The sequence below is a fragment of the Podarcis cretensis genome (genome assembly GCF_951804945.1).
Source record: "Podarcis cretensis genome assembly, chromosome: 9".
Taxonomy (NCBI): Eukaryota; Metazoa; Chordata; class Lepidosauria; order Squamata; family Lacertidae; genus Podarcis; species Podarcis cretensis.
In genome coordinates, this window is record NC_137178.1 from 2,524,910 (window position 1) to 2,552,595 (window position 27,686).

General features: G+C 46.5%; 1 protein-coding gene across 1 annotated transcript in view; it reads right to left on the reverse strand.

Annotated features, from left to right (window-relative positions):
* SIGLEC1 (sialic acid binding Ig like lectin 1) overlaps nucleotides 1–27,686 on the reverse strand; it is a 44,043-nt gene that overhangs the window by 12,848 nt on the left and 3,509 nt on the right. Inside the window, exons 3-13 of the mRNA XM_079990676.1 lie at nucleotides 22,869–23,165; nucleotides 22,235–22,498; nucleotides 21,317–21,571; nucleotides 18,798–19,097; nucleotides 16,878–17,132; nucleotides 16,278–16,580; nucleotides 7,218–7,472; nucleotides 4,872–5,174; nucleotides 3,826–4,086; nucleotides 2,137–2,442; nucleotides 880–1,131 (exon numbers count right to left, since the gene is read on the reverse strand). Coding sequence (XP_079846802.1) covers nucleotides 880–1,131; nucleotides 2,137–2,442; nucleotides 3,826–4,086; nucleotides 4,872–5,174; nucleotides 7,218–7,472; nucleotides 16,278–16,580; nucleotides 16,878–17,132; nucleotides 18,798–19,097; nucleotides 21,317–21,571; nucleotides 22,235–22,498; nucleotides 22,869–23,165 — 3,051 coding nt within the window. The remainder of the gene's footprint in view (nucleotides 1–879; nucleotides 1,132–2,136; nucleotides 2,443–3,825; nucleotides 4,087–4,871; nucleotides 5,175–7,217; nucleotides 7,473–16,277; nucleotides 16,581–16,877; nucleotides 17,133–18,797; nucleotides 19,098–21,316; nucleotides 21,572–22,234; nucleotides 22,499–22,868; nucleotides 23,166–27,686) is intronic.

Consider the following 27,686-nt stretch of genomic DNA (forward strand, 5'->3'; position numbering starts at 1 on the left):
TGAGTTATGCAGCTGTAACAAAAAGATGTGCGTACACATGCTGGGTTTAAGATGTAGTCAGGCCATTCTTTTTCTCAGTTTTGATCTAAGCAAGTTTTTTGAGGAGGATGCATCAAAATGCAGCATAGTGTGATTGTGTCTTATGCACAGTTAACTTGCGAGATTTCGACTGCTTGGAAATTATGCAAATTAGGAGCATCATAGTTGCATTTTTTTTGCTTTTGAATTATGGTGCTGGAGGAGACTCTTGAGAGTCCCATGGACTGCAAGAAGATCAAACCTCTCCATTCTGAAGGAAATCAGCCCTGAGTGCTCACTGGAAGGACAGATTGTGAAGCTGAGGCTCCAGTACTTTGGCCACCTCATGAGAAGAGAAGACTCCCTGGAGAAGACCCTGATGTTGGGAAAGATGGAGGGCACAAGGAGAAGGGGGCGACAGAGGACGAGATGGTTGGATAGTGTTTTCGAGGTTACCAGCATGAGTCTGACCAAGCTGCGGGGGGCAGTGGAAGACAGGAGTGCCTGGCGTTCTCTGGTCCATGGGGTCATGAAGAGTCGGACACGACTAAACGACTAAACAACAACAACAACAAGTTGCATTTTTGGTGAGGGGAGGCAGGGGTAGCGTTAAGGGGTCTTTTGCGGCAGGCCTCAGTTCTCCTGATCCTTATTTATTTATTCCATAGAATTTATGCACAGCTCATAGTCTCAGTGCTGCCTTTGTAGAACTAAGCAGGAAGGAGAAGAAAGCTACATTTGGCTGACTCTGCCTGCCGCTGTCTCTTGCGCCACCTACTGGTGGCCTCCCTTCCTTCTGCTCTATGGGCACCCACCACCACAGGGACTGGGCAACAACAGTTTGTAAATTCAGGGACTTACAGAGGACGTTCAGAGTGCCCAAGGAGGAGTTCCGAACCCTCTCCTGGTTCTTCACTGTGCAGTAGTAGGAGCCAGCATCAGCCACCGTAGCGTGGGGAATTGACAGCATATTTGATGCGCCTTCGGCGTACCATTTGTTGTTTTTATACCAGGTGTAGTGCATATTGCCAGCTGTATTGCTGTCAGCTGCACAGGTGAGGTTCACTGAATTCCCTTCGAGAACATCCGGAGGAGAAATCCAGAGTCTTGCAGCTAAGCAGACCGACCATGGAAGGCAGGAAAACAGAGTTCTGTTAATGGGCAGATCTAAAAAAGGAAGGCTGCTCTGCAATGCAGAAATCTCTTTGGCCAATCTGGGGCTCGAACACCCATGACCTTGAGTGTCAGGATTTACAATGTCTCTCTCATACAAGACACAGCAAGCTGGCAGGTTAATTAAAGGTAAAGGGACCCCTGACCATTAGGCCCAGTGGTGGCCGACTCTGGGGTTGCGGCGCTCATCTCGCTTTATTGGCCGAGGGAGCCGGCATACAGCTTCCGGGTCATGTGACCAGCATGACTAAGCCACTTCTGGGGAACCAGAGCAGCGCACGGAAATGCCGTTTACCTTCCCGCCGGAGCGGTACCTATTTATCTACTTGCACTTTGACGTGCTTTCAAACTGCTAGGTTGGCAGGAGCAGGGACCAAGCAACAGGAGCTCACCCCGTCGCGGGGATTCGAACCACCGACCTTCTGATCGGCAAGCCCTAGGCTCTGTGGTTTAACCCACAGCGCCACCCGCGTCCCTTGGCAGGTTAATTACTCTTAGATTTATTTAGTAATTACACAGTAGCTGCAATCTGAGCTTCACTGGATGAATCAGTTGGTCCCACTGGATGACTCCGTCTGCGCCAGCAGGATATCCTCCACCTTTTCCCCCCACCTCCTGCTGGGCCGACATTGCCCTAATATCCAGCTCTTCCTCCTGCTCTGAGGAGACTCAGGTGTAGCCAGCCCCTCTTCCTCTTGAGCCAAATCTAACAGTGGCTGTTGCCCTGCAGCCGGCTTCAACAGCTTGCATTCCAGAGTGAGAGCAGCTTACATCACTCTCAATGTGGGAAGGAATCAAGTCTCTACTCCCCCCCCCCCCCGCAGTCTGCCCTCTTTCCTCTCTGGAGTCGCTCTGGGGAGGAACATCCCTAACACTGAGATAAAGAGTCTCATGCTCTACCTGCTGAGCCACCCGTCACACAATCGCACCCCTTCTCCTACTCACTCTCTGCAATGAACATCACCGAAGAGCTGGCGTTGCCGTGCACATTGCCAGCAAAGCAGAAGTACTCTCCTTCGTCCTCCATCACCACATGAGAGATCTCCACTCTCAAGCTGTTGTACGAGTCTGATACGCCAAACCGAGGATTGAGTGCCACCGTGCCAGAGTTGATGGTGGAGGCCAGGAGCTCACCGCCCTTGTAGATGGCCAGCTGGGACTGGGGCTCGCTCTGGGTGCTGCAGTGAATGACAGCCACTTGCCTGCCCTGTGTCTGAAGGAAGGAGGTCACCTGAGGTTTCCGAGGCGGATCTATGCAGGCAGGAGAGAGACGCCAGCTTTAGGTTCGATGATGGGGACTACCTCCTTTCCAGCTGATTGTTGACTCAGGACAGACAAATGATTATTACTTTATCCTTTATCGTATTTATAAAACTGCCCTTCCTCAAGAGACCACAGGGAGGCTTGCAACATAAAACACAAAATACTTAATGTAATAATAGTAAGGGAGGGGGAGAGACAGAAAATACCCTCACATCCTCCCTTTAAAAGGCCATAGATTATGAAAAGATTTTGTCTATAAACTCTCAAGGAGACACACAACCGGGTTTTTGATCACCTGTAGGCAGTGCCATGGAGGAATCCAGTTTGAAATGGCTTGGAGGTCCCTTGGAGCTTCATTAACGCGTGACCCAGGAATTTTGGATCCACTCCAAACCGATGCCAACGTTTTGGGCTCGTTTTGGGCCATCGTGTGTTGCGAATCCCCACCCTCCAGGGTTGGGTTTTAGCGGAGATACCTATGGCCTCTGGTTTGAGTATCAGTTACTCCATTTGAGGGGTGGCACAAAACGTAGGGTCTGCAGCACAAAAATGTGTTTACTGTGTTTTATATATTCGGTAAGCCGCCCAGAGTGGCTGGGGAAACCCAGCCGGATTTGGTGGTGGTGGTGGTGGGATTATAAATATTACATTATTTTTATTTTTATTAAAACTCTTGCAATAGTTTGGCACTGGTTTGGAGTGAATCGGACTGTGTTGGGGTTTGTGGGAGGTACCTATGGCCCCTGGTCTGAGTATGAATTACTCTGTTTCAGGGGGTGGCATGAAATGCAGGGTTCGTGGCACAAAACAGCACAAAATGAGCACAAAAATTGGAGGGGATCCAATTTTCCAGATTTCCAGATTTCAAGGTCACATGTTTAATAATAATAATAATAATAATAATAATAATAATAATAATAATAATATATTATTTATACCCCGCCCATCTGGCTGTGTTTCCCCAGCCACTCTGGACGGCTTTCAACAAAATATTAAAATACAGTAATGCATCAGACATTAAAAGCTTCCCTAAGGAGGGCTGCCTTCAGATGTCTTTTAAAAGTCTGGTAGTAGTTGTTCTCGTTGACATCTGGTGGGAGGGCGTTCCACAGGGCGGGTGCCACTACCGAGAAGGCCCTCTGCCTGGTTCCCTGTAACCTCACTTCTCGCAGCGAGGGAACCTCCAGAAGGCCCTCGGCACTGGACCTCATTTTTGTTAATGTTAATGTTAATGAAGCTGTCCCTTGGGATTGGGAAGGATGTGGCATTTCCTCATTGCATGCTTAATGTCTGGCTATCGCCCACCCCAAGCTGACTGCAGGGAGTCTAATCAGGGTTAGGGATGCAACTGGCAAAAACACCGCCACTTACAAAAGACAGTTATGCTGATGGCTGGAGAGACGCTGGTGCTGGCCTCATCCAGCATGTGGGCTTTGCAATGGTAGGATCCAGCGTCGCTGCTGGTGATGGCCTTGAAGGTGAGTGTGCTGGCATCGCTCTCTTGGAGGCGCTTGCTGTTTTTGTACCAGGAGAAGGTGGAATCCTCGGGAGCAGACCCCATCACGTCGCAGCTCAGGGTGAGCGCCTCTCCTTCCAGCAACTCGGGGGATGGCGAAGCCAGAACTCGGGCAGCTGGATTGGGGAAGAAAGTCAGGCATGGGGCTCTTAATCTCAGGGTCACAGGTTTGAGCCCCAGGCTGGGCCAAAGATTCCAACATTGCAGGGGGTTGGACTAGATGACCCCTGTGGTCCCTTCCAATGGAACAATTCTAGAATTCCGGGAGTTATCTAGCTATGAGATAATGGAAAGAGAAACAGAAGGGAGGGAACAGCCAGCAGAGATGTCAGAAGAAGAAGAAGAAGAAGAAGAAGAAGAAGAAGAAGAAGAAGAAGAAGAGGAGGAGGAGGAGAAGGAGGAGGAGGAGGAGGAGGAGTTTGGATTTGATATCCCGCTTTATCACTACCCTGCAGAGTTTCAAAGCGGCTAACATTCTCTTTTCCCTTCCTGCCCCACAACAAACACTCTGTGAGGTGAGTGGGGCTGAGAGACTTCAAAGAAGTGTGACTGGCCCAAGGTCACCCAGCAGCTGCATGTGGAGGAGCGGGATTACCAGATTACGAGTCTACCGCTCTTAACCACTACACCACACTTCCTGTTAGTGCCCAGGATGTTGTGGGGGGCAGAAGGGGGGGGGATCTGGAGTAGCCAACTGCCCTCCTTGTGGAGAGATGTGGATTTTTGCTTGCAACCAGACGACTGAATAAAAAGGACTATAAATGATAAACTGCTCGTTAATTCTCGTCTGTGAGGTTGCCGAAGGGAGGAGAGGACTCTCCATGGCTGGCAATACAGTGGCAACATTGAAATAGACACACGGCTATTATCGGCACCACAATCGCAGCCTCTCTGCACTCACTCTGCACACGGAAGTACAGCAGCCTGGAGGAAGAGCCGTAGGCGTTGGTGGCTGTGACGTTGTAGCTGCCTTCGTCCTGTGGCTCGATGTTTCTCATCTCTACGCGCATGGCGTTGGGAGCGGCCATGATGCTGACCCTCTGGGAGGCTGCGCTGTTCGCTGAGCTGCTAGAAGCCACGACTTCACCCCCTTTATACAGGACCAGTTGTGCTGGAGGGTTGCTGTCCACTGAACACTGGAAGATGGCGACCCGACCTCTTTCCGTCTCTGCAAAGACCGATGCCTGAGGCTTCCCAGGGGGGTCTGGAACCAGAGGACACACACGTTAAGAGCGTAAGACCCAGGCTTTTAACGAATGAAACAGTGCCAATGCGAAATTATATCTCTTGCTCTGATTGAGTTGTCTGACAACTGATCAGATAATAGCATTTAATTTATGTGATGAAAATGTATACCTTTGAACAGAGAGTGTTTGGCCAATAGTATGTTTTATAGGACTGGAACTTCAGAAGAAACTATAAGGAGTTGGGAAAGAAAGAGAAATTTGAAGGCATTGGGTCGGGAGGAGCAAGGATCGGAGGGAGGTCCCACAAGGGCTATCTTTCAAGGTTATAGTATCACCTCAGGGAGGTTCATCTGGAGCCTAATATTAATACTTTATACCCCACCCATCTGGCTGGGTTTCCCCAGCCACCCCGGGCGGCTTCCAACAAAGTATTAAAATACAGTGGTCTGTTAAACATTAAAAGCTTCCCTAAACAGGGCTGCCTTCAGATGTCTTCTAAAAGTCTGGTTTTTCTTTTTGACATCTGGTGAGAAGGCGTTCCACAGGGCAGGTGCCACAACCGAGAAGGCCCTCTGCTTGGTTCCCTGTAACTTGGCTTCTTGTAGTGAAGGAACCATCAGAAGGCCCTCAGAGCTGGACCTCAGTGTCTGGGCTGAACGATGGGAGTGGAGACACTCCTTCAGGTAAAGCAGGGTTTTCTTTTAACTGTCCTAAATCTTCCAACGTTCAGCTTCATAGGATGTCCACAAATTCCAGTGTTATGGGAGAGGAAGAAAAACTTGTCTCTATTCTCTTTCTCAAGGAGACGCATAATTTTGTACACATTTATGACGTTGCCTCTCTTTCTAGCATTGCATTTTGTTAGTCTGTAAATCCAAGAGCCGTGGCCCAAAGATGGGTGCCCCAGGTTACAGAGGACATGCTGTTTTCCTACATGGATGTGATATCCTGGATTATCTTGTATGAAATAGATCTGAGAGCAGCTGATTAATTTACAGCCATGAAGTCAGCTGACGGGAGGGAATTGCCTTGCCTACCTTTGCTATATGTATATGAGATTTTTTGTGTGTGAGTGTTTGCGGGGAAAGACTTCCGGAAGTCTAACTTGATAGCATCTTGAACATGGGTAGGTAAACTAAGGCCCGGGGGCTGGATCCGGCCCAATTGCCTTCTAAATCCTACCCACAGACAGTCCGGGAATCAGCATGTTTTTACATGAGTAGAATGTGTCCTTTTATTTAAAATGCATCTCTAGGTTATTTGATCACTGCAGATGGTGACAGCAGCCACAAAATTAAAATACGCCTTCTTCTTGGGAGAAAAGCAATGATAAACCTAGATAGCATCTTAAAAAACAGAGACATCCCTTGCCGACAAAGGTCCGTATAGTTAAAGCTATGGTTTTCCCAGTAGTGATGTATGGAAGTGAGAGCTGGACCATAAAGAAGGCTGATCGCCAAAGAATTGATGCTTTTGAATTCTGGTGCTGGAGGAGACTCTTGAGAGTCCCATGGACTGCAAGAAGATTAAACCTATCCATTCTGAAGGGAATCAGCCCTGAGTGCTCACTGGAAGGACAGATTGTGAAGCTGAGGCTCCAATACTTTGGCCACCTCATGAGAAGAGAAGACTCCCTGGAAAAGACCCTGATGTTGAGAAAGATGGAGGGCGCAAGGAGAAGGGGACGACAGAGGACGAGATGGTGGGACAGTGTTCTCGAAGCTACCAGCATGAGTTTGACCAAAGTGTGGGAGGCAGTGGAAGACAGGAGTGCCTGGCGTGCTCTGGTCCAGGGGATCACACGAAGAGTCGGACACGACTAAACCACTAAACAACTAGGTTATTTGTGGGGCCTGCCTGGTGTTTTCACATGAGTAGAATGTGTGCTTTTGTTGAAAATGCTTCTCTGGGTTATTTGTGGGGCATAGGAATTCGTTCATTATTTTTTAAAAAATATAGTCTGCCCCCCCAAGGTCTGAGGGACAGCGGACCGGCCCCCTGCTGAAAAAGTTTGCTGACCTCTGATCTTGAACAAAATTGCAAAAGGCAGCGACTCTTACACAGCACAGACAGGGTGGCGGCGGTGGAGCTCTTGCTGGCTTTCTCGTTCTCCACTTGGCAGTGATAGATCCCTGACTCGCCTCTGGACACTCGCTGGAACTCCAGGGAATCCCCATGGGCCTCGGGGAGAGGAAGACCATCCTTGTACCAGGTGCAGTTGCTTGAGGTGGTGTTATCACTGCTCACCTCGCAGGACAGCTGGACCGTCTCACCTTCACGCACCTCTGAGGACGGGGAGATGGTGATTCTTGCAGCTGGAGGACAGTTGGGCGGGAAATAAAACAGGGACAATTGTCAGTTGCAATTCCTGCATTTAGCTGTGGTTGTGGTTGTTGTGTCCTTGATGTTGGGCACAACCCTGAGATTTTTAGATAAAGAGCAGTATATAAACCACAGAAATAACTAACAACAACAGAAATTGGAAAAAAAGAATTTGTGCCAACAAAAAAGGAATGGCAGGATAAATTATTAGATTATACTGAATTGGCCAGATTGACAGAGACAATTAGGGGACAACCTAGACAAGAATTTTAAAATGAATGGGGAAAATGCAGAGAATACTTTACCAAACAGTGCCCTAAAATATACACCTGGACTTGTTTCGATTAATTTCTACAGGAGACTTTGCAGTTTTTAAAGTCATAATTAGGGGAAATTGTAATAATCACATATAAAAGAAACAGTATACAAGAAGTAAATAAGGAGGCCATTTACAGGATAAGGGAAGTTTTATTTTTATGATATGTTTTCTTTGTGTAAGGGGATATGAGTTTAATTTTGATATGTTTTAATTGTCAGTGGTGGTGGGTTCGTTTGTATGAGTTGTTGTGGATTATGTTGTAAATAAATTTAAAAAATTTAAACAACAACAACAACAATTCCTGCATTGCAAGCAGTTGGGTCCCTTCCAAAGCTTCAAGTCTGTGATTCAGAGGTGAACGCCTTAAAGGGGAGTAAACCCTAAAGGGTTAACACAGATACCTGGGTGGAGCAGCAGCAATCAATCATACAAGTGACACTCAAGGGGCATCTTTCTAAACAAATAAGACCATGTTTCCAGCTTATAAAGTGCCATGGTTGGTAGTATACAGTGACAAAAAGACTGTCACTGTTATGTACTGAGTTGAATAGGATCCAAAGGCAGCAGTCTGATTGGTCCTAGAACAATGCTGCAGTCTGACTGGTCCGCAGGAGCCACCCAATCCAGCTCCAGGTGGAAGTGAATCCGCAGCCTGATTGGCCTACTGGAGAATCCCAGAATTAGCCAATCACATGTGGCCCATTGTGTAAATAATGTATATAAAGCAGATATTTTGGGGGAACTTTCATTCCTCACTACTATGAGCTGAATAAAGAGCATGAAATCCACACTCAACTCCGAGCATATTTCAGTCACAGAACCAAGAAATTACACAAAACAAAAGAATTGCCGTGAAAATCCCTGAAATGAGAGGTAATCGACTATAGAATTGAACAACAAAAATCAAAAAATTTACGGAAAAATTAACCTAGAATTAAACAAAGACTTAATGAGATGCTGGCTACAAAACTCGTTTCACTGAACTAATCACTTTCCTCAGAAGGAAATAAAGAATTTTAAACCTTAAATGATTTTAAGTGATATCAAACAAACTCAAGAGCAGGGCTGAGATGCTTCCTTGAGTTTACGAAAAAGGTATAAAAACCTCAATGACAAGTTTTAAACATAGCCCTATTTAAGAGAACATTATAAACCTTAAATGGTTTTCAATGATTTACAGCAAACTCAAGAGCAGGGATGAAATGCTTCCCTGAGTTTACAAAAAAAGGTTTTAAGAAAAACTTACAAAGGAATACGAGATAAGCTGTTTAAGTTTCAAACAAACTCAAAAACAGGGCGGAAACTCAAAAACAGGCTGAAGCGCTCCTGACTGCTGATGTTAAAGGGATTTTCACGGCAATTCTTTTGTTTTGTGTAACTAGTTGGTAGTATAGGCTGGTTTCCTTCCTTCCTTTCAATATAATTTCATTAATTTCCAATATATAGCAATTACAAAAAAGAGAAGGGGCAATACAAGAACAATATCCCAATTTGCTCCATCCACCTGCATTATTGCAGGGCAGATTTGAGGGTAAAAGGTACGTGGAACGAGTCTGCGGCTTGATGGAGGTAGAAACTGTCTCTCATGTCTTGTTATGCTGCCATTTCTACGGGGATATACGCTCCGTAATTATCACTCCTGTTATACAAAAATCTCTAAATGGGTCCAAACTTCAATGTTTAAAACTCCTGGTAGAAGACAAGGATCTAGAGATCATGCTCAGGGTGGCCAAATTCTTTGCGACTGCCCTAAAACTAAGGGAACAAGCTGTACTACCAAAACGATTAAGGTTTTAAATGACAATTTTAGGTTATATTTCAGTGATCAAGATTTAATATATATTTTTAACTGCCGCTATATCTGAATTGCCCCTTCATGGATCACTGCATTGCCGTGGTGAAGGGGCTTGAATAACTCAGAGAAGCTATGAGCTATGCCATGCAGGACCACCCAAGATGAAGAGGTCATAGTGGAGAGTTTTGACCAAATGTGATCCACTTGGAGGAGGAACCGGCAAGCCACTCCAGTATTCCTGCCAAGAAAACTCCATGGACAAAGATAACAGGCATATAAAAGTTATGACGCTGGAAGATGAGCCCCTCAGGTTGGAAGGCGTCCAACATGCTACTGACGAAGAGCGGAGGACAAGTACAAGTAGATTCAGAGCTGATGAAGTGGCTGGGCCAAAGGCGAAAGGAGGCTCAGTTGCGGATATGCCTGGAAGCAAAAGTAAAGTCCAGTGCTGTAAAGAAAAATATTGCATAGGAACTTGGAATGTAAGAACCATGAACCTGGGTAAGTTGGATGTGGTCAAAAATGAGATGGCAAGAATAAATATTGACATCCTGGGCATCAGTGAACTAAAATGGACGGAAATGGGCGAATTCAGTTCGGATGACCATCATATCTACTACTGTGGGCAAGAAACCCGCAAAAGAAATGGAGTGGCCCTCATAGTAAACAAAAGAGTGGCAAAAGCTGTACTGGGATGCAATCTCAAAAATGATAGAATGATCTCGATACGAATCCAAGGCAGACCTTTTAACATCACAGTAATCCAAGTTTATGCACCAACTACTGGTGCTGAAGAAACTGAAATCGACCAATTCTATGAAGACTTACAGCACCTTATAGAAGTGACACCAAAGAAGGATGTTCTTCTCATTATAGGGGATTGGAATGCTAAAGTAGGGAGTCAAGAGATAAAAGGAACAACTGGCAAGTTTGGCCTTGGAGATCAAAACGAAGCAGGGCAAAGGCTAATAGAGTTCTGTCAAGAGAACAAGCTGGTCATCACAAACACGCTTTTCCAACAACACAAGAGACGACTCTACACGTGGACATCACCAGATGGGCAGCATCGAAATCAGATTATGTTCTCTGCAGCCAAAGATGGAGAAGCTCTATACAGTCAGCAAAAACAAGACCTGGAGCTGACTGTGGCTCAGATCATCAGCTTCTTGTCAGGGAACTGACATCAAAGGGAGAAACGGAGGCAGGGCACCAGAGCGATGCCGGGGAGGGAACCAGTAGAGGGGAAGGATTTCAGCGTGACACCAATAGAGAGGATAGGGAGATGGAGGAGGCGGTGTCAGGGCTCCAAGACCCTTCAAGCGAAACTAGCGGAGAGAGTGCTGGCACGCCCCTGCCTTCCCCTTACTTGCGCAGAGGAGGAGACTTGGGGTCAAACAGCTTTTATGCTGGAAGAGATTCAAGAAACGCCCATTGACGGATTCTGCAAGTGACTAACAGGTCACGAAGGGCGAGCTCTAGCCCTAAACATGGTTGAGCAAACGATCTAACTGAAGTGGAGGCAGTTTACACACGAGTAACCCACCCGTAACCATTACACTTCTTATAGCAAAATTCAAGCTTAAACGGAAGAAAGTAGGAAAAACCACTGGGCCGGTAAGATACAATCTAAATCAAATCCCTTATGAATACACAGTGGAAGTGAGGAACAGGTTTAAGGATTTAGATTTGGTGGACAGAGTGCCTGAAGAACTATGGATGGAGGCTCGTAACATTATACAGGAGGCAGCAACGAAAACCATCCCAATGAAAAGGAAATGCAAGAAAGCAAAGTGGCTGTCCAATGAGGCCTTACAAATAGCGGGGGAGAGAAGGCAAGCAAAATGTGAGGGAGATAGTGAAAGATACAGGAAATTGAATGCAGATTTCCAAAAAATAGCAAGGAGAGACAAGAAGGCCTTCTTAAACGAGCAATGCAAAGAAATAGAGGAAAACAACAGAATGGGAAGAACCAGAGATCTGTTCAAGAAAATTGGAGATATGAAAGGAACATTTCGTTCAAAGATTACCATAATAAAGGACAAAAGTGGAAAGGACCTAACAGAAGCAGAAGACATCAAGAAGAGGTGGCAAGAATACACAGAGGAATTATACCAGAAAGATATGGATGTCTTGTACACCCCAGGTAGTGTGGTTGCTGACCTTGAGCCAGACATCCTGGAGAGTGAAGTCAAATGGGCCTTAGAAAGCACTGCAAATAACAAGGCCAGTGGAAGTGATGGTATTCCAGCTGAACTATTTAAAATTTTAAAAGATGATGCTGTGAAGGTGCTACACTCAATATGCCAGCAAGTTTGGAAAACTCAGCAGTGGCCAGAGGATTGGAGAAGATCAGTCTACATCCCAATCCCAAAGAAGGAGAGTGCTAAAGAATGCTCCAACTACCGCACAATTGCACTCATTTCACACGCTAGCAAGGTTATGCTTAAAATTCTACAAGGAAGGCTCAAGCAGTATGTGGACCGAGAACTCCCAGAAGTGCAAGCTGGATTTAGAAGAGGCAGAGGAACCAGAGACCAAATTGCAAACATGCGCTGGATTATGGAGAAAGCTAGAGAGTTCCAGAAAGACATCTACTTCTGCTTCATTGACTATGCAAAAGCCTTTGACTGTGTTGACCACAGCAAACTATGGCAAGTTCTTAAAGAAATGGGAGTGCCTGATCACCTCATCTGTCTCCTGAGAAATCTCTATGTGGGACAAGAAGCTACAGTTAGAACTGGATATTGAGGGAGATAGAGGAGAGCGCAAAATATGGTCTGAAGCTCAACATCAAAAAAACGAAGATCATGGCCACTGGTCCCATCACCTCCTGGCAAATAGAAGGGGAAGAAATGGAGGCAGTGAGAGATTTTACTTTCTTGGGCTCCATGATCACTGCAGATGGTGACAGCAACCATGAAATAAAGAGACACCTTCTTCTTGGGAGAAAAGCAATGATAAACCTAGATAGCATCTTAAAAAGCAGAGACATCACCTTGCCGACAAAGGTCCGTATAGTTAAAGCTATGGTTTTCTCAGTAGTGATGTATGGAAGTGAGAGCTGGACCATAAAGAAGGCTGATTGCCAAAGAATTGATGCTTTTGAATTCTGGTGCTGGAGGAGACTCTTGAGAGTCCCATGGACTGCAAGAAGATCCAACCTCTCCATTCTGAAGGAAATCAGCTCTGAATGCTCACTGGAAGGACAGATCCTGAAGCTGAGGCTCCAATCCTTTGGCCACCTCATGAGAAGAGAAGACTCCCTTGAAAAGACCCCGATGTTGGGAAAGATGGAGGGCACAAGGAGAAGGGGATGACAGAGGATGAGATGGTTGGACATTGTTCTCGAAGCTACCAGCATGAGTTTGACCAAACTGTGGGAGGCAGTGGAAGACAGGAGGGCCTGGCGTGCTCTGGTCCAAGGGGTCACGAATCGGACACGACTAAACGACTAAACAACAAATATGTGAATTGTCTCTGTTATACCCAATTGCAATTCAATGTATTCCTGTTGTGTTTTATGATTTCCCTGATATTGTGAGTGAGTCGGAACTGGTCTGTGACCGTAATAATAAAATTCACATTCAAATTCAATTTGCTCCACTTCCACACTCCAAGATGGATCAGTCTAGTTAAGTTTGCCAAGGTCAGGGTCGTCCGTAAAGTATTTTATAAAATGCTTAGATGCTGTAGAATATCTGCTCTAAAAAGTTAAAGGTACCCCTGCCCGTACGGGCCAGTCGTGTCCAACTCTAGGGTTGTGCGCCCATCTCCCTTAAGAGGACAGGGGCCAGCGCTGTCCGGAGACACTTCTGGGTCACGTGGCCAGCGTGACAAAGCTGCTCTGGCGAGCCTGCACCAGCGCAGCACACGGAAACGCCATTACCTTCCCGCTATAAAGCGGTACCTATTTATCTACTTGCACTTAAGGGTGCTTTCGAACTGCTAGGTGGGCAGGAGCTGGGACTGAACGGTGGGAGCTCACCCCGCCACGGGGATTCGAACCGCCGACCATACGATCGGCAAGTCCTAGGCACTGAGGTTTTACCCACAGCGCCACCCGCGTCCCTAATATCTGCTCTAGCAGGCAACACTAAAAAAAATCTCCTTTCTTCTTCCAGGCAGAGGAACAGCACTGTGACAGTTAAGAAACATGGCGAACTAGTTCCATAGACTTGTAGTTTTGGCATTCCCAAGGATAATTCTGTCCAACCTTCCTGCAATGCAGGAATCACAGCTGAATAACCCTTGACAGGTGGCCACCCAACCCCTGTCCAAAAACCTACAAATGATGGTCAGGCAAAAAGAGAAGATTTTGAGAAAAGACAAAACAGAAAGTCCTATTTCAGAATATTAGATGGGACACTGCAAAGGTACTGTTGCCATGAGAGCAGTGCATGTGAAAAGGATCTAGGAGTCTTGGTTGACCACAAACTTGACATGAGCCAACAGTGTGACGCGGCAGCTAAAAAACCAATGCAATTCTGGGCTGCATCAATAGGAGTATAGCATCTAGATCAAGGGAAGTAATAGTGCCACTGTATTCTGCTCTGGTCAGGCCTCACCTGGAGTACTGTGTCCAGTTCTAGGCACCACAGTTCAAGAAGGACACGGACAAACTGGAACGTGTCCAGAGGAGGGCAACCAAAATGGTCAAAGGCCTGGAAACGATGCCTTATGAGGAACGGCTAAGGGAGCTGGGCATGTTTAGCCTGGAGAACAGGAGGTTAAGGGGTGATATGATAGCCATGTTCAAATATATAAAAGGATGTCACATAGAGGAGGGAGAAAGGTTGTTTTCTGCTGCTCCAGAGAAGGGGACACGGAGCAATGGCTCCAAACTACAAGAAAGAAGATTCCACCTAAACATTAGGAAGAACTTCCTGGCAGTAAGAGCTGTTGGACAGTGGAATTTGCTGCCAAGGAGTGTGGTGGAGTCTCCTTCTTTGGAGGTCTTTAAGCAGAGGCTTGACAACCATATGTCAGGAGTGCTCTGATGGTGTTTCCTGCTTGGCAGGGGGTTGGACTCGATGGCCCTTGTGGTCTCTTCCAACTCTAGGATTCTATGATTCTATGAAAAATACTCGGAGTCGAGAGTGGATTTCATGCTCTTTATTCAGCTCATAGTAGTGAGGAATAGGAGTTCCCCCAAAATGTCTGCTTTATATTTATATTATTTACACAATGGGCCCCACGTGATTGGCTAATTCTGGAATTCTCCTGTAGACCAATCAGGTTGCGGATTCACTCCCACCTGGAGCTGGATTGGGTGGCTCCTGCGGACCAATCAGACTGCTGCATTCTGGTTCCTATTGTTCTAGGACCAATCAGACTGCTGCATTTTGGATCCTATTCAACTCAATACATAACATGCCACTTAAGGACAGCAGGTAGGAAGGAAATAATATCAGGGTCTGGAAGTAATATAAAGCGGGGGGGGGGCACCAGGTGGCGCGTTGGAAGATGGCCGACAATAACATCTCTCTGACCCATACAAGGTAATTAAGGGGCTGCTATGGGAAGTATGCAGCCTTCCCCCCCCAGGAGATGGGGGCACTGCCTTGCCAGCGGTGTTCACAATGCACGCCCTGATCCGAGAGATGGGGGTACTTTACACTTGGCACGAGCCCTCAGTGAAGTCAGATCTTCCTGACGCCGATTCCAATTAGCGCGTGCTGGTTGCTTCAGCTCGGAATTATAATTGGAAACATATGATTGGAAATGAAGCTGAAGCACATACATCAAGTAATGCTCGAGAGATAAGACTGCTGATTAATGGATCTCTGTGACCGGGAGTGACGGATGGATAAGTAAATCTTCTGATGAATCACCACTAGGAGACTGTATGTTTGGAACGAAGGGGGGTGGAGGAAAAAACTCTTTTTTTCTTTGCACGATGTGATATTAATAACCCTTCACCCCAGATAGAAATAAGATCGTTGTGTTTTTATTAATCATAAGCAGGATTTTAAGAACTGTGTGGGATGGATTATAACAGGAGAGAAGATTGGTGAACGGTGAGAAAGAGGAAAATTTTTATGACGCAGTTAAAAAATGGCGTCTTGCCAAGACAGGCTTGCTGGAGAAAGAAGGACGGGGGAGGAGAATCAGGATCGTTCAAAAGAGAAGGAATGTTGGAACGCAAGTTTGACCTGACAGAGACCCCTGATTCATTTGATTTATTTGGCAAGCCTGAGAAAAATAAAGGACAGATCGAAGATTAATTTTGTTTATGGAAGCGTTGAACAGAGGCTGTCCCTGAGCGATATGATCTTTGAAGAGTACAAAACCCACACAGAGACGCCAGTTTTCAATCTGCTTGTGAAAATCATCAGAGATCGCAAAGAAAGGAATATACGATAACAACGAGAAAGAAAGTAATAAAGGACTACCCGGATTGAACTGGATAGAACTGTCTAATTAAAGCAGTAATATAAGTGATGCCTGGACTTGTCTGGAGTTTTGGACTCGTGCGGAGCTTGATGTATGGGTACCCTCAACAAAATTTAAAATTTGGCTGTATAATTTGGAACTAATGTGATTTGGATAATGTGATGTGATTGGCCTGTTAATAAAAATTATTTTTTAAAAAAGGAAGTAATATAAAGCGTAACCTCCATTTTTTTTGGGGGGGAGACATTTTTGACAATTGGACTGCTAACTTCTCAAATCTCTATGACTTACTTTCCGCCGTGAAGTCCATGGAGGCGGTGGATTGTCCATAGCGGTTCTGAGCAGAACAGAGGTATTCTCCTTCATCTTCCAGCCTCACGCCCTTGATGGTCACCTTCAGTGTGTTGTACGACTGGATCACGCTCACTCTTGGGTCGGCGGAGGAGTGGGCAATGGTAGTGGACCTGATGAGCGTGTCACCCTTGCGCAGAGTTATCTCGGAGGCCGGTTCGCTGTCGACTGTGCATTGGATGACACCAAGGTATCCTCCTCGGGTTTCCAGAAAGGACCTCAGGACAGGCTGCTTGGGGGCATCTTTGGAGTGGAAAACAATCCGTTATAATAATAACAATTTAATAATAATTTATTATTAATCCCCCTCCCATCTGGCTGGGTCACCCCAGCCACCCTGGGCGGCTTCGTGCAATGCAGGAATCAACCACGACCCTTTCCTGGAACAAAGCTAGGTGTCCACCCACCTTTGCCTCTAGCCCCGCCCACCATTGACATGCAGGCCCTATAGGGTAATGTGGCCCTTGGGTCCCCTACCCCTGCTCTAGACCGCTATGGCTCCAGCCACGTTTTATGAGATGGGTTGGATGGGCTACTCACACAAGACGCGCAGGGTGATGGCTGGCGATGTGCTGCTGGCTTTCTCGTTCCGAGCAACGCAGTGGAATGTTCCTGCGTCACCGCTGGCCAACGCCAGAAAGACCAGGGAGCTCTCCGCTCCCTCCTGCAGCCACTTAGCATTCTTGTACCACGTGTAGGTGGTCCCATCTCCAGGCCCCAAGGTGGACATGCAGGTCAGGGTGACTCGCTCGCCTTCAGGTAACTCTTGGGATGGGCTGGCCACTACCCTAGCAGCTGGGAGAAGAGCAAACAGAGACTATTGATCATAGAATCATAGAAAAGAATAGAATAGATTATTTATACCCCGCCCATCTGGCTGGGTTTCCCCAGCCACTTTGGGCGGCTCCCAACAAAGTATTAAAATACAGTGGTCTAAAAATATATATTAAAAAATAATAATACACTGGTCTGTTAAACATTAACAGCTTCCCTAAAGAGGGCTGCCTTCAGATGTCTTCTAAAAGTCTGGTAGTTGTTGTTGTCTTTGACATTTGGTGGGAGGGCGTTCCACAGGGCGGGTGCCACTACCAAGAAGGCCCTCAGCCTGGTTCCCTGTAACCTCACATCTCGCAGGGAGGGAACCACCAGAGCTGGACCCCAGTGTCTGGGCAGAACAATGGGGGTGGAGACGCTCCTTCAGGTATATTGGACCAAGGTCGTTTAGGGCTTTCAAGGTCAGCACCAACACTTTGAATTGTGCTCGGAAATGTACTGGGAGCCAATGTAGGTATTTCAAGACCAGTGTTACATGGTCTTGGTGGTCACTCCCAGTCACCAGTCTAGCTGCCGCATTCTGGATTAGTTGTAGTTTCCAGGTCACCTTCAAAGGTAGCCCCACATAGAGTGCATTGCAGTAGTCCAAGTGAGAGGTAACCAAAGCATGCACCACTCTGGCGAGACAGCCTGTGGGCAGGGAGGGTCTCATCCTGCGTACCAGATGGAGCTGGTAAACAGCTGCCCTGGACACAGAATTGACCTACGCCTCCATGGAGAGCTGTGAGTCCAAAATGACTCCCAGGCTGCGCACCTGGTCCTTAAGGGGCACAGTGACCCCATTCAGGACCAGGCAGTCCTCCACACCTGCCCGCCTCCTGTCCCCCCAAAACAGTACTTCTGTTTTGTCAGGATTCAGCCTCATAGAAATGTGGAGTTGGAAGGGACCCCAAGGGTCATCTAGTCGAACCCCCGTGCTGTGCAGGAACCACACCCACCTGGTGAGTGGTGTTGACCAAGCAAAGCTAGAAGGGCAAGCCCAAATCAAGTGGAGATACAAAGGTGTTTCATACTGAGCTGAATCGCTGGACTTCGCTGCCAGGGCTAGCTGTACAGACTCTGGTGTCTCACTCTGCTCTGCCAGAGAGTCTTTTAACTGGAGATGTTATGTTTTGCAATATAAAAACACAAAATGCATAACATAACGATTTAAAGAACAATACCCCACCACACATTTAAAAGGCCATAGATTGATGAACAGCCAAAGGCTTGGTTGATGAAGAATGTTTCTTTCCTAGCACCTAAAGATATGGAACGAAGGCGCCAGGTGAGCCTCCCTTTGGAGAGCGTTCCACCAGTGGGGAGCCGCTACAGAAAAGGTCCTGTTCTCATGCTACTACCCTCTGAACCTTTCGTAGAGCAGACACCCAAAGAAGGGCCTCAGAGGATAATCGCAGGGTCTGGGTTTGATCACATGCGGAGAGGCGGTCTTTGAGGTATTGCCGCCCTGAGCCATGTAAGCTTTCAAAACCAGCACTTTGAATTCGACCCAGAAACTAATTGTCAGCCAGGATTGGATTTATATGCTCAAACCGGCTTGCTCTGGTGAGCAACCTGGCCACTGAATTCTGCACCAGCTGAAGTTCCAGAGGCAGTCACACACACAACCCATTGCAATAATCTTACTTTGAGCACCGAAGAATCTCGCAGTGGTGGCGTTCCCATACGCGTTGGAGGCCACACACTGGTACTCGCCCTGGTCTTCTGGAACGACCTTCTGGATTTCCAGCTTCAAAGAGTTGCGTGTGGTGCTGATGCTGATCCGCTGGCTGGGAGCCGAGTGCGAGCTGGTGGTGGCGATCAGCCGCTTGTCCCGGTAAAGGCTTAGGGAGGACTGGGGGTTGCTGTCGACGGTGCAGTAGATGATGGCCAGCTGCCCTTCCCGGGTCTCCTGGAACAAGGAGAGGGAGGGGGCCCTCGGGGGGTCTGTGCAGGAGAAACAAGATCGTTGCATGCACACCTTAGGAGCAGGTACATTTCCCAGTTCGTAGATGGGCCTCCCCTCCAACTGAACAGAAACACCACACTGATCCCAAATTAGGACGGACAAATTGGCCACTTTCAGTTTCTCTTGTCTTTTATGTCTCCCTTCTTAAATTCAGTTCTCCACATTTCCATGTTAGCTTGCAAAATATTGCATGTTGCGTATGTGGGTGTGCATTTTCTCCTAACACATACATTCTTGCATGCCATTTTCTCTAATAGAATGCATTTTTGTATGTCTTTCCCACTAACATGCGCATGGCTGCGCACACTCTCTGCTCAGGTGTGCACTTTTGGCAGGAGAGCTGTTCTGCAAAATTCTAGGAAGAGAGAATTTCAAAGGAGAGCTGTGTTTCGGTTTGCGTATTTCCCTGGGAGGTACAAGTTAGATAAGTTTGCATTTAAATGAGGACTGAATTTCTACTCTACCCTGAATCCCAGCTGCCTAAAGTGGCGGGGAATTCCAGGATCAGCTGCAGAAGTCCCTCGTCTCACAATTCTAAGGCCTTATCCACACTTACTTTTCTTCCGCTCTTTCCATGCAGGGTCTGTGCTTTAAATCTCCGTGTTCAAGCTTTCCCCCAGAAAAACTGCTCTTTAGAGCTCAATCGGAACAAAGATCAATCTGCGAAAAACCCAAATTGCTGATGGCTGTGATTTGGCTTTAAAGAGCGGTTTGCATGGGGGAAATCTTCGGAGAAAAATGGGGAGGGAGAAGGACCTTTGGACAAGTGTGAAACTACAGACCTCTGCCCTGAAAAGTGTGGGGTGAAAATGAAGTGTGGATAAGCCCTGTGCATGCTGCTCCCTATTTCAAACTGCCGTTTTGCATGTGGGTTTCAGGGTTTTAGTAAAAAGCAAACCGAGACCTAAGTTGTCTCTGCAAACCTGACATCTTCCCATCTTTGGATCAGAGGAAGGCAGACTGGAGAAGTGGCACGCAGAGCTCTGTCTTTCCACACCTCAGTGCCACTTCCTGCCCCACAGAAGCCAACACCAGACAATAATCTGCCTAATTGTAGGGCTGGCCCTGCAGATCATCTCTATAGTTGTGACCGACCCTTGGAATATCATATAGGAGCCAGTGTGGTGTTGCCGTTGGACTAGGACCTGGGAAAACAGGGAATAATAATAATAATAATAATAATAATAATAATAATAATAATAATAATAATAATAATTTATTTCTACCCCGCCCATCTGGCTGGGCTTCCCCAGCCACTCTGGGCGGCTTCCAACAGAATATTAAAATACAATAACCTATTAAACATTAAAAGCTTCCCTAAACAGGGCTGCCTTTAGATGTCTTCTAAAAGTCAGGTAGTTGTTGTTCTCTTTGACATTTGGTGGGAGGGCGTTCCACAGAGCAGGAGCCTCCACCAAGAAGGCCCTCTGCCTGGTTCCCTGTAGCTTTGCTTCTTGTAGTGAGGGAACCACCAGAAGGCCCTCGGAGCTGGACCTCAGTGTCTGGGCAGAACGATGGGGGTGGAGACGCTCCTTCAGGTATACTGGACCGAGGCCGTTTAGGGCTTTAAAGGTCAGCACCATCACCTTGAATTGTGCTCGGAATCAAGTCCCCACTCAGTTCGCCAGGGGCTAGACCCAGGGCTGTCTTAAGTATATGCGGCACCGGGGTGCAAGGATCCGCCTGCCCCCCCCCCCCAGGTTGCTCAGTCCCAGGCATGCAGGAGGGTGGAACCGGACGGCCAGCTGCCTCAGTGTCTCAGCTGCCTCAGTTTTTATACTGTATCTTATGCTGCTTTTAAATTTGTTGTTAGCCGCCCTGAGCCCGGTTTTTGAACTGGTAAGGGCTGCGTATAAATAATAAATTATTATTATTATTATTATTATTATTATTATTATTATTATTATTAGGCCCACTACCTGGTTCTTTGTAACCTCACTTCTTGCAGGGAGGGAACCGCTAGAAGGCCCTCGGAGCTGGACCTCCGTGTCCGGGCTGAACGATGGTATATATACAGTAGATGCTCCCAGATGCTGAGCCACAACTCCCCTATTTGCTGACCATTAACCATGCTGGCTGGGGCTGGCTGGGGCAGGGGGTTGAAATCCAGCAACCCCTGAGAAACCACAGGTTCCCCATCCCTGATACGAAGTGTGCTCTGAACATGAAGTGCAAGAGGGAACGTCAGGAAACTCACAGAAGACGCTCAGGCCAATAGCCTGGGATATCTCACTCCCTTTGTCATTCTGCACCTTGCAGGAGTAATAGCCAGTGTCTCCCACCGAAACCTCGTGGAAGACCAGGATCCGGGCGCTGCCTTCCTTGATCCAGATGTTATTCTTGTACCAGCTGTAGTGGATCTCCTGCTTGTCTTCTCCAGGGACGTCGCAGGTCAGCGTGATTGTCTCCCCTTCCCTGACACTGGAAGAAGGGCTGATGGACAGCAGAGCAGCTGGAAGATTAGGGGAGAAGGAACCTTGAGAAAAAGCTAGTTTCAGTAATGCCATACTTGGGATGACCCCAGAATCTTGCAAGCCAACCTACAGTTTTATATTTAAAGCAGACGAATAAATGAGTAAGTTAAGTTAATTTGGAATATGCAGAAAATAAAAATAATATAAAGGAACTGCAGAAAAGCGGGGGGGGGGGGAGGAAGTCGAGTTTCAAAATGTTGAAATTATTGTAAAGTTTTTGAAATGTATAAAATTGAAAATCAGAAATAAAAATGGAATGACCCCGGAATTAATGGTGCTGGTCACACTCCTTCACTGGGTGACACGTTTAGTCAAGGGACAGCAAAGAGCTTTGTAGCTCTATTTACCATGTTCTATTCAAAATCACTATTTCCCAGTCGTGATGTATGGAAGTGAGAGCTGGACCATAAAGAAGGCTGATCGCCGAAGAATTGATGCTTTTGAATTCTGGTGCTGGAGGAGACTCTTGAGAGTCCCATGGACTGCTGCTCTTTGGGGCTGGAGGGGGAATAATATTTTTTTTCTTGATTTCCCCCTCTAAAAATTGGTGTGCCTTAAGGTCAGGTGCACCTTATGGAGCGAAAAATACGGTAAATACGTACACAGATACATACACCAAAGTCCCTCTCCTTGGTACTCACAGAAAACATAGAGGGTTACTCCTTCGGCCACGCCAGTGCCCATAGAGTTTTCTGCCTCACAGTGGTACAGGCCATAATCCTCACGGGCAGCGCTGCTGATGGTTTTCAGCGGCTCACTTCCGCAGGAAACGCCATCTTTGAACCACCTGTAGGCGGTGACTTCGGGGTTGCTGCTGTCCACAGTGCATGTCAGGGCTGCCTCATCGCCCACTCGGATGTTCTTGGAGGAGGGATTGAGCGACACTTTCACGCCTTTGGGGGGATCTAAGAGCAAGCAGAAGACTTTGAGCCTTTTCTTTTCCCAAAGATGTCCCTCAAGGTAGCTGAGGTTTGGGGTCAGAGTTCCCTACTCCTAGAGGGGCTCCCTTCCCAGGTTGAGGAGCCTCATCTGCCCCTCACTTCCCTCTCTACAACATGTCCAGAACCGAATTCTTGATTGTTGGAGCCACTCATGGTCTCATCTACTCCATTCACCAGAGCCTGTCTTCGCCCCTAACTCACTTCTTAACAACAGTAACAACAACCGTTCTATTCCACCTTTCTACACAGGACTTAGACGTAGAAGTAATTTCTTTGTTGTCACTGATATCTGCCCCTCCTGGCTGCTCCATCCTCCTCACATGGATAAACTCACGTTTCACGTTGAGTGTGATTCTTCCCGTGGCCACCTGCTCCCCAACAGACACCTCGCAGCTCAGTTCCCTGCTGTGGTCCTTCCAGGTCAAGGAAGTGGTCAGAGTTTGCTTCCTGAGTGATGCCGCCGTGTCCAGCTGCAGTGTCTTGGACACAAGCGAGGTTGTCGTGTCGTAGCCAAGCCATCTCATGGAGATGCTGTCATAGGGACAGGTGTAGGGGCTGGAGCAGCTGAAGGACACCTCCATCCCTTCGCGAAGGTCATCCGGGGAGGCAATGGTGGGGATGTCGACCGAGTCTAAGGAGAAAAGGCAAAAGGATGGGCTTAGCTGAGCAGAATCTTCTGAGTTAGGAAGGATAAACTCTTTGCTCGTCTGAAGATTGCAGGGCAGTTCACAACATAAAAATGCAAAATAAGAACATAAAATACACCATAAAACACAAACCAACCAACAATTCCATATTCACACAGATAAAGATGACTGATTAATTGTCACTTGATTAGTTGTAGGTAAAAAAAGAGGGGAAGAGGGACACATGGGGGGGGGGAACATATGGGCATGATTTTCAGGTGGGATAAATTACATACCAGAAAATACAGGTTGTGCTATTAAACCTGATTTGGCATTTTGCAAAAAGGAAAGCGACTGGGAAATGAACTGGAAAGTGTAGGATAACTTTTGCTTGACACAACATGGGCTAACCTCCCCGCAGATCAGAAAGGCTGCTCATTAAATAGCCAACTTCGTCTAACCAGCCAGTCTGGTTCCAGCCAACCAGGGTGAATGCTCAATAAACACATACCCTCCAACATTTGAAAATAGGGACATTCTGTTCCATGGTGTTGGTGGAGGTGATGATCATCATCATCATCATCAGAATGTTGCCCCAGCACTCTGGGTGGCTTCCAATGTATATAAAAACATTTTTTTAAAAAAACCTTCCCTATACAGAGCTGCCTTCCGATGTCTTCTAAAGGTTGTACAGTTACTTATCTCCTTGGCTTGGAGGGTAATTCCATACCCTCCAACACTTTTCTGATAAAAATAGGGGCATCCTAAGGAAAAGCGTACCAACAAAGGTCCGTATAGTTAAAGCTATGGTTTTCCCAGCAGTGATGTATGGAAGTGAGAGCTGGACCGTAAAGAAGGCTGATCATCGAAGAATTGATGCTTTTGAATTCTGGTGCTGGAGGAGACTCTTGAGAGTCCCATGGACTGCAAGAAGATCAAACCTCTCCATTCTGAAGGAAATCAGCCCTGAGTGCTCACTGGAAGGACAGATCCTGAAGCTGAGGCTCCAATATTTTGGCCACCTCATGAGAAGAGAAGACTCCCTTGAAAAGACCCCGATGTTGGGAAAGATGGAGGGCACAAGGAGAAGGGGATGACAGAGGACGAGATGGTTGGACAGTATTCTCAAAGCTACCGGCAAGAGGTTGACCAAACTGCGGGAGGCAGTGGAAGACAGGAGTGCCTGGCCTGCTCTGGTCCAGGGGGTCACGAAGAGCCGGACACAACTAAACAACAACAACAAAGGAAAAGCGGGACATTCTAGGATCAAGTCAGAAACCAGGATGGCTTCTGTAAATCCAGGATTGTCCCTTGGAGTGTTTGTAAACAGGTTGTTTGGAAGGTGACCTAAAGAAGATGTCACAGGCTAAAAGCAGTTAGAAATGCACAAGCGGAAGTGAAGCTCAGCTCAAAGAGAATGCTTTATATTCTCTGTTTTTGAATATGGGACACCGGCTTTCCATTGCAAATATGCTTAAGTTTCAGATTTCAGCTTTAATTAGCTGCGCTCAAGTTTTTCTGTTTCGTTTTCTTGGAGGAACAGCCTGAGAAATGCCTGGGCTAAAGATAGAATGAGGAACTGAGCAGAGCGCCTGTGTTCTGGGTGTACACTGGGCTGGGAGGACAAATTTGTGCATAAACTCGGTGAATGGTTATCACTGAGGGGAAGCTGACGATGGGAAGAGAACCAGCTGGAAGGAGACACCCCAACCTGGTTAAACAAAAGGGAATAGAAAGGGATGGTCTGTTTTGCTTAATGTATGTAGGGTTTGGTGTCAGCGTTGCTCGTGCAGGTTCTCTGCTGTTCACCTGTGTTCCTTTGGTGGTGAGAGAGGTTGGGGTTGGCCTAGGGTGTGGTTGTTTGTTTGTGGTTGGCTGTGGTGGTCTTTGTTTTCGTGTGTGAGTGAGGTGGGTGGGTGTTTTGGATCAGGTTAGCCATCTTGATTTGTATGCTGTTGGTGGATTTTTGTCGTTGTCTTGTTGGGCTGTGTATGTGATGAAGGGGAGCCATACCGGAGTAAAGGCGTCTTCTTCTGTTTGTCCCCGTGTCAGTTTCAGTTTGTTGGTTAACTTTTCTAGTAGGGCTGTTTCCCATACTATTTGGTGCCATTGCTCCATGCTTACTCCTGACAGGTCTCTCCAGTGTCTGGTCATGGTGTTTCCAGCTGCTGAAAGTAGGAACATTGCCACCTGACCCCACCCATCTTCCCCCACTCCATCCCTTTTCTTCCTAATGTCTCAACAAATGAAACTGATTTGTAAAAATGTTACATGGATAAAATACGAGAGACATTACACATACTTCTGTATATCAAGAAAATCTTTAATAAAACAAACAAAAAAGAAAGAAAGAAAGAAAGAAAGAAAGAAAGAAAGAAAGAAAGAAAGAAAGAAAGAAAAGAAAGGGATGGTCTGAATGGGGAGGGAGATAAGAAGCAGCACTAGATCAGGGGTAGCCAACATAGTGCCCGCGGGCGCCAGGCTGCCTGCCTGCACTTCCTCTGGTGCCCATGAAAGGCATCACACTGCCGTCAAAAATCCACAACGTGCAATGGACTGTTTCATTTTCCTGCTCAGCCTCTCCTATGACCCTCCTCAACAATGCCCACATTTCTTTAACTGCCGTGTCTGGACACCCAACCTCCCTTCCATTCTAAACAGACAATTGAACATAAATGTGTCAAAAGTGTGGGATGTAATCCTTTGGAGCAGTCAGGTACAACATTTCCTGTTTGCCTAGAGTCAACATGCAGGGGAACGTTGGTCCAGCCAGTTGAACTTCCTGTTACACCTGGCTGGAGCATGCTTCCTTTTGCATGTGACTAGTAGGTGTGTAGCACCCTGCTTGTGGTTAACGCTTAGCTGGAATGAAATATTCAACGCAGCAATAGAGAAATTAAAATAATAATTTATTTGTCAGACAAATAAATGAGAGGCACAGTGGTATATGGTTACCAAGCTCTGGCCTGCCCTCCTGCCATTCTGGCCAGCACTTATATTTCCTTAATCCAGCCCCCTTGCTCCTCCTGTGGCTGCCTCTGTCCAATCAGCCTGGTTGAAATTCCTATTGGCTGTTTGCTAGAACCAATCACAAAAGATACACCCATTTCCTTTTGCCCTTTTATGGGAAACAAAAAGCTATATATTCTTCTATCTATAAATGACAAATAAGTAGTAATATATCTTACATGTGTCTCAACAAGGAACCTTAATTACCAGCTCACGTCTTGCCCTCCTTGCTCTATTGCCCTCCAAAACAAATGGTTAATCTTAAATTTTTATCTTAAACAGATGTCAAGGATCTTGAGTTCACATCATCATTGAAAGATCTCCTTCTTTTGGAGGTCTTTAAACAAAGGCCTGACAACCATATGTGTGCTCTAATGATGTTTCCTGCTTGGCAGGGGGGCTGGGCTGATGGCCCCTGTGATCTCTTTCAACTATATGAAATAAGAATCTAGCATAAGGATTTAACATTTCTTAGTTTCTAAATCCTTTGCATAATTACATTTAAGCCAATATATTTAATACATAACATAAATAACCTTTTAAAAGGAAAAGAAATCTTAAAAGGATCTCAGTTTAAGAAAGAAACAACTTTAGAAAAAGACTTCCCAAAATACTCTCTTCCTTTCTGCCAGCCAGATGCTCTTGGCCTTTTAACCTTCGGAAAATATGGCTCAAGTTTAATGGGAGGCACATGGTTTTATTTTACTATTTACCAACTCTTAATTTAACCACTCTTACAGCTTAATTGTACTTTGCAACATGCAAGGTCAGTGTCCTCGCTCTCAGCCTGTAATTCCCTTTTTACGACTTTGAGAATTGTTTTCTGCTATAAATCAGGGGGCCCCCTTGTCCAGGAGAATAAACATTGCCAAGGTTCTTAGGCAGCTGGTCTTCTGCCTGGCATGAAACATTTGAAAATCTTTAAGCTCATCTTAATATACAGGCCTTAATCAAAAATATAAGCTTTGATAAAAATGCAGGCTTATGATTAGATGCCTCAGGTGGGCGTGACCTTTCCAGACCTGGTTGAAAGCCAAGTCACGTAGCCACCTCCCTCTCTCTTCCTTCTTTTTCATCCTGCATGCTTCATGCTTCACCTGGTTATCACCTATACGAGGTAAACCTGTTTGTACATACAGTATTTGTAACTTTAAGCCTAAAGCCTGCCTTCAGGGATCACCTGATCACGAGCAAAACTATTTTTGGTTACTTATGAATAAGACTGTTGTGTCTATTCTTTTAGGAGGGATCAAAGGGGTCTTAACAGGAATAATAGAACATACAGTGGTATCTCTTCAGGTTATGAGCTTCTCTAACCCGGAAGCAGCTGCTCCTGTTTGCGAACTTTGCCCCAGGTTGCAAATGGAAATCGTGCACTAGAGGCCCCATTAGCGAAAGCGTGCCTCAGGATAAGAACGGTTTCAGCTTAAGAACGGACCTCCGGAACAAATTAAGTTCATAACCAGAGGTACCACTGTAGTTCTGTTAAATCTTACATCTGTAGTCAGGAAGCTGCT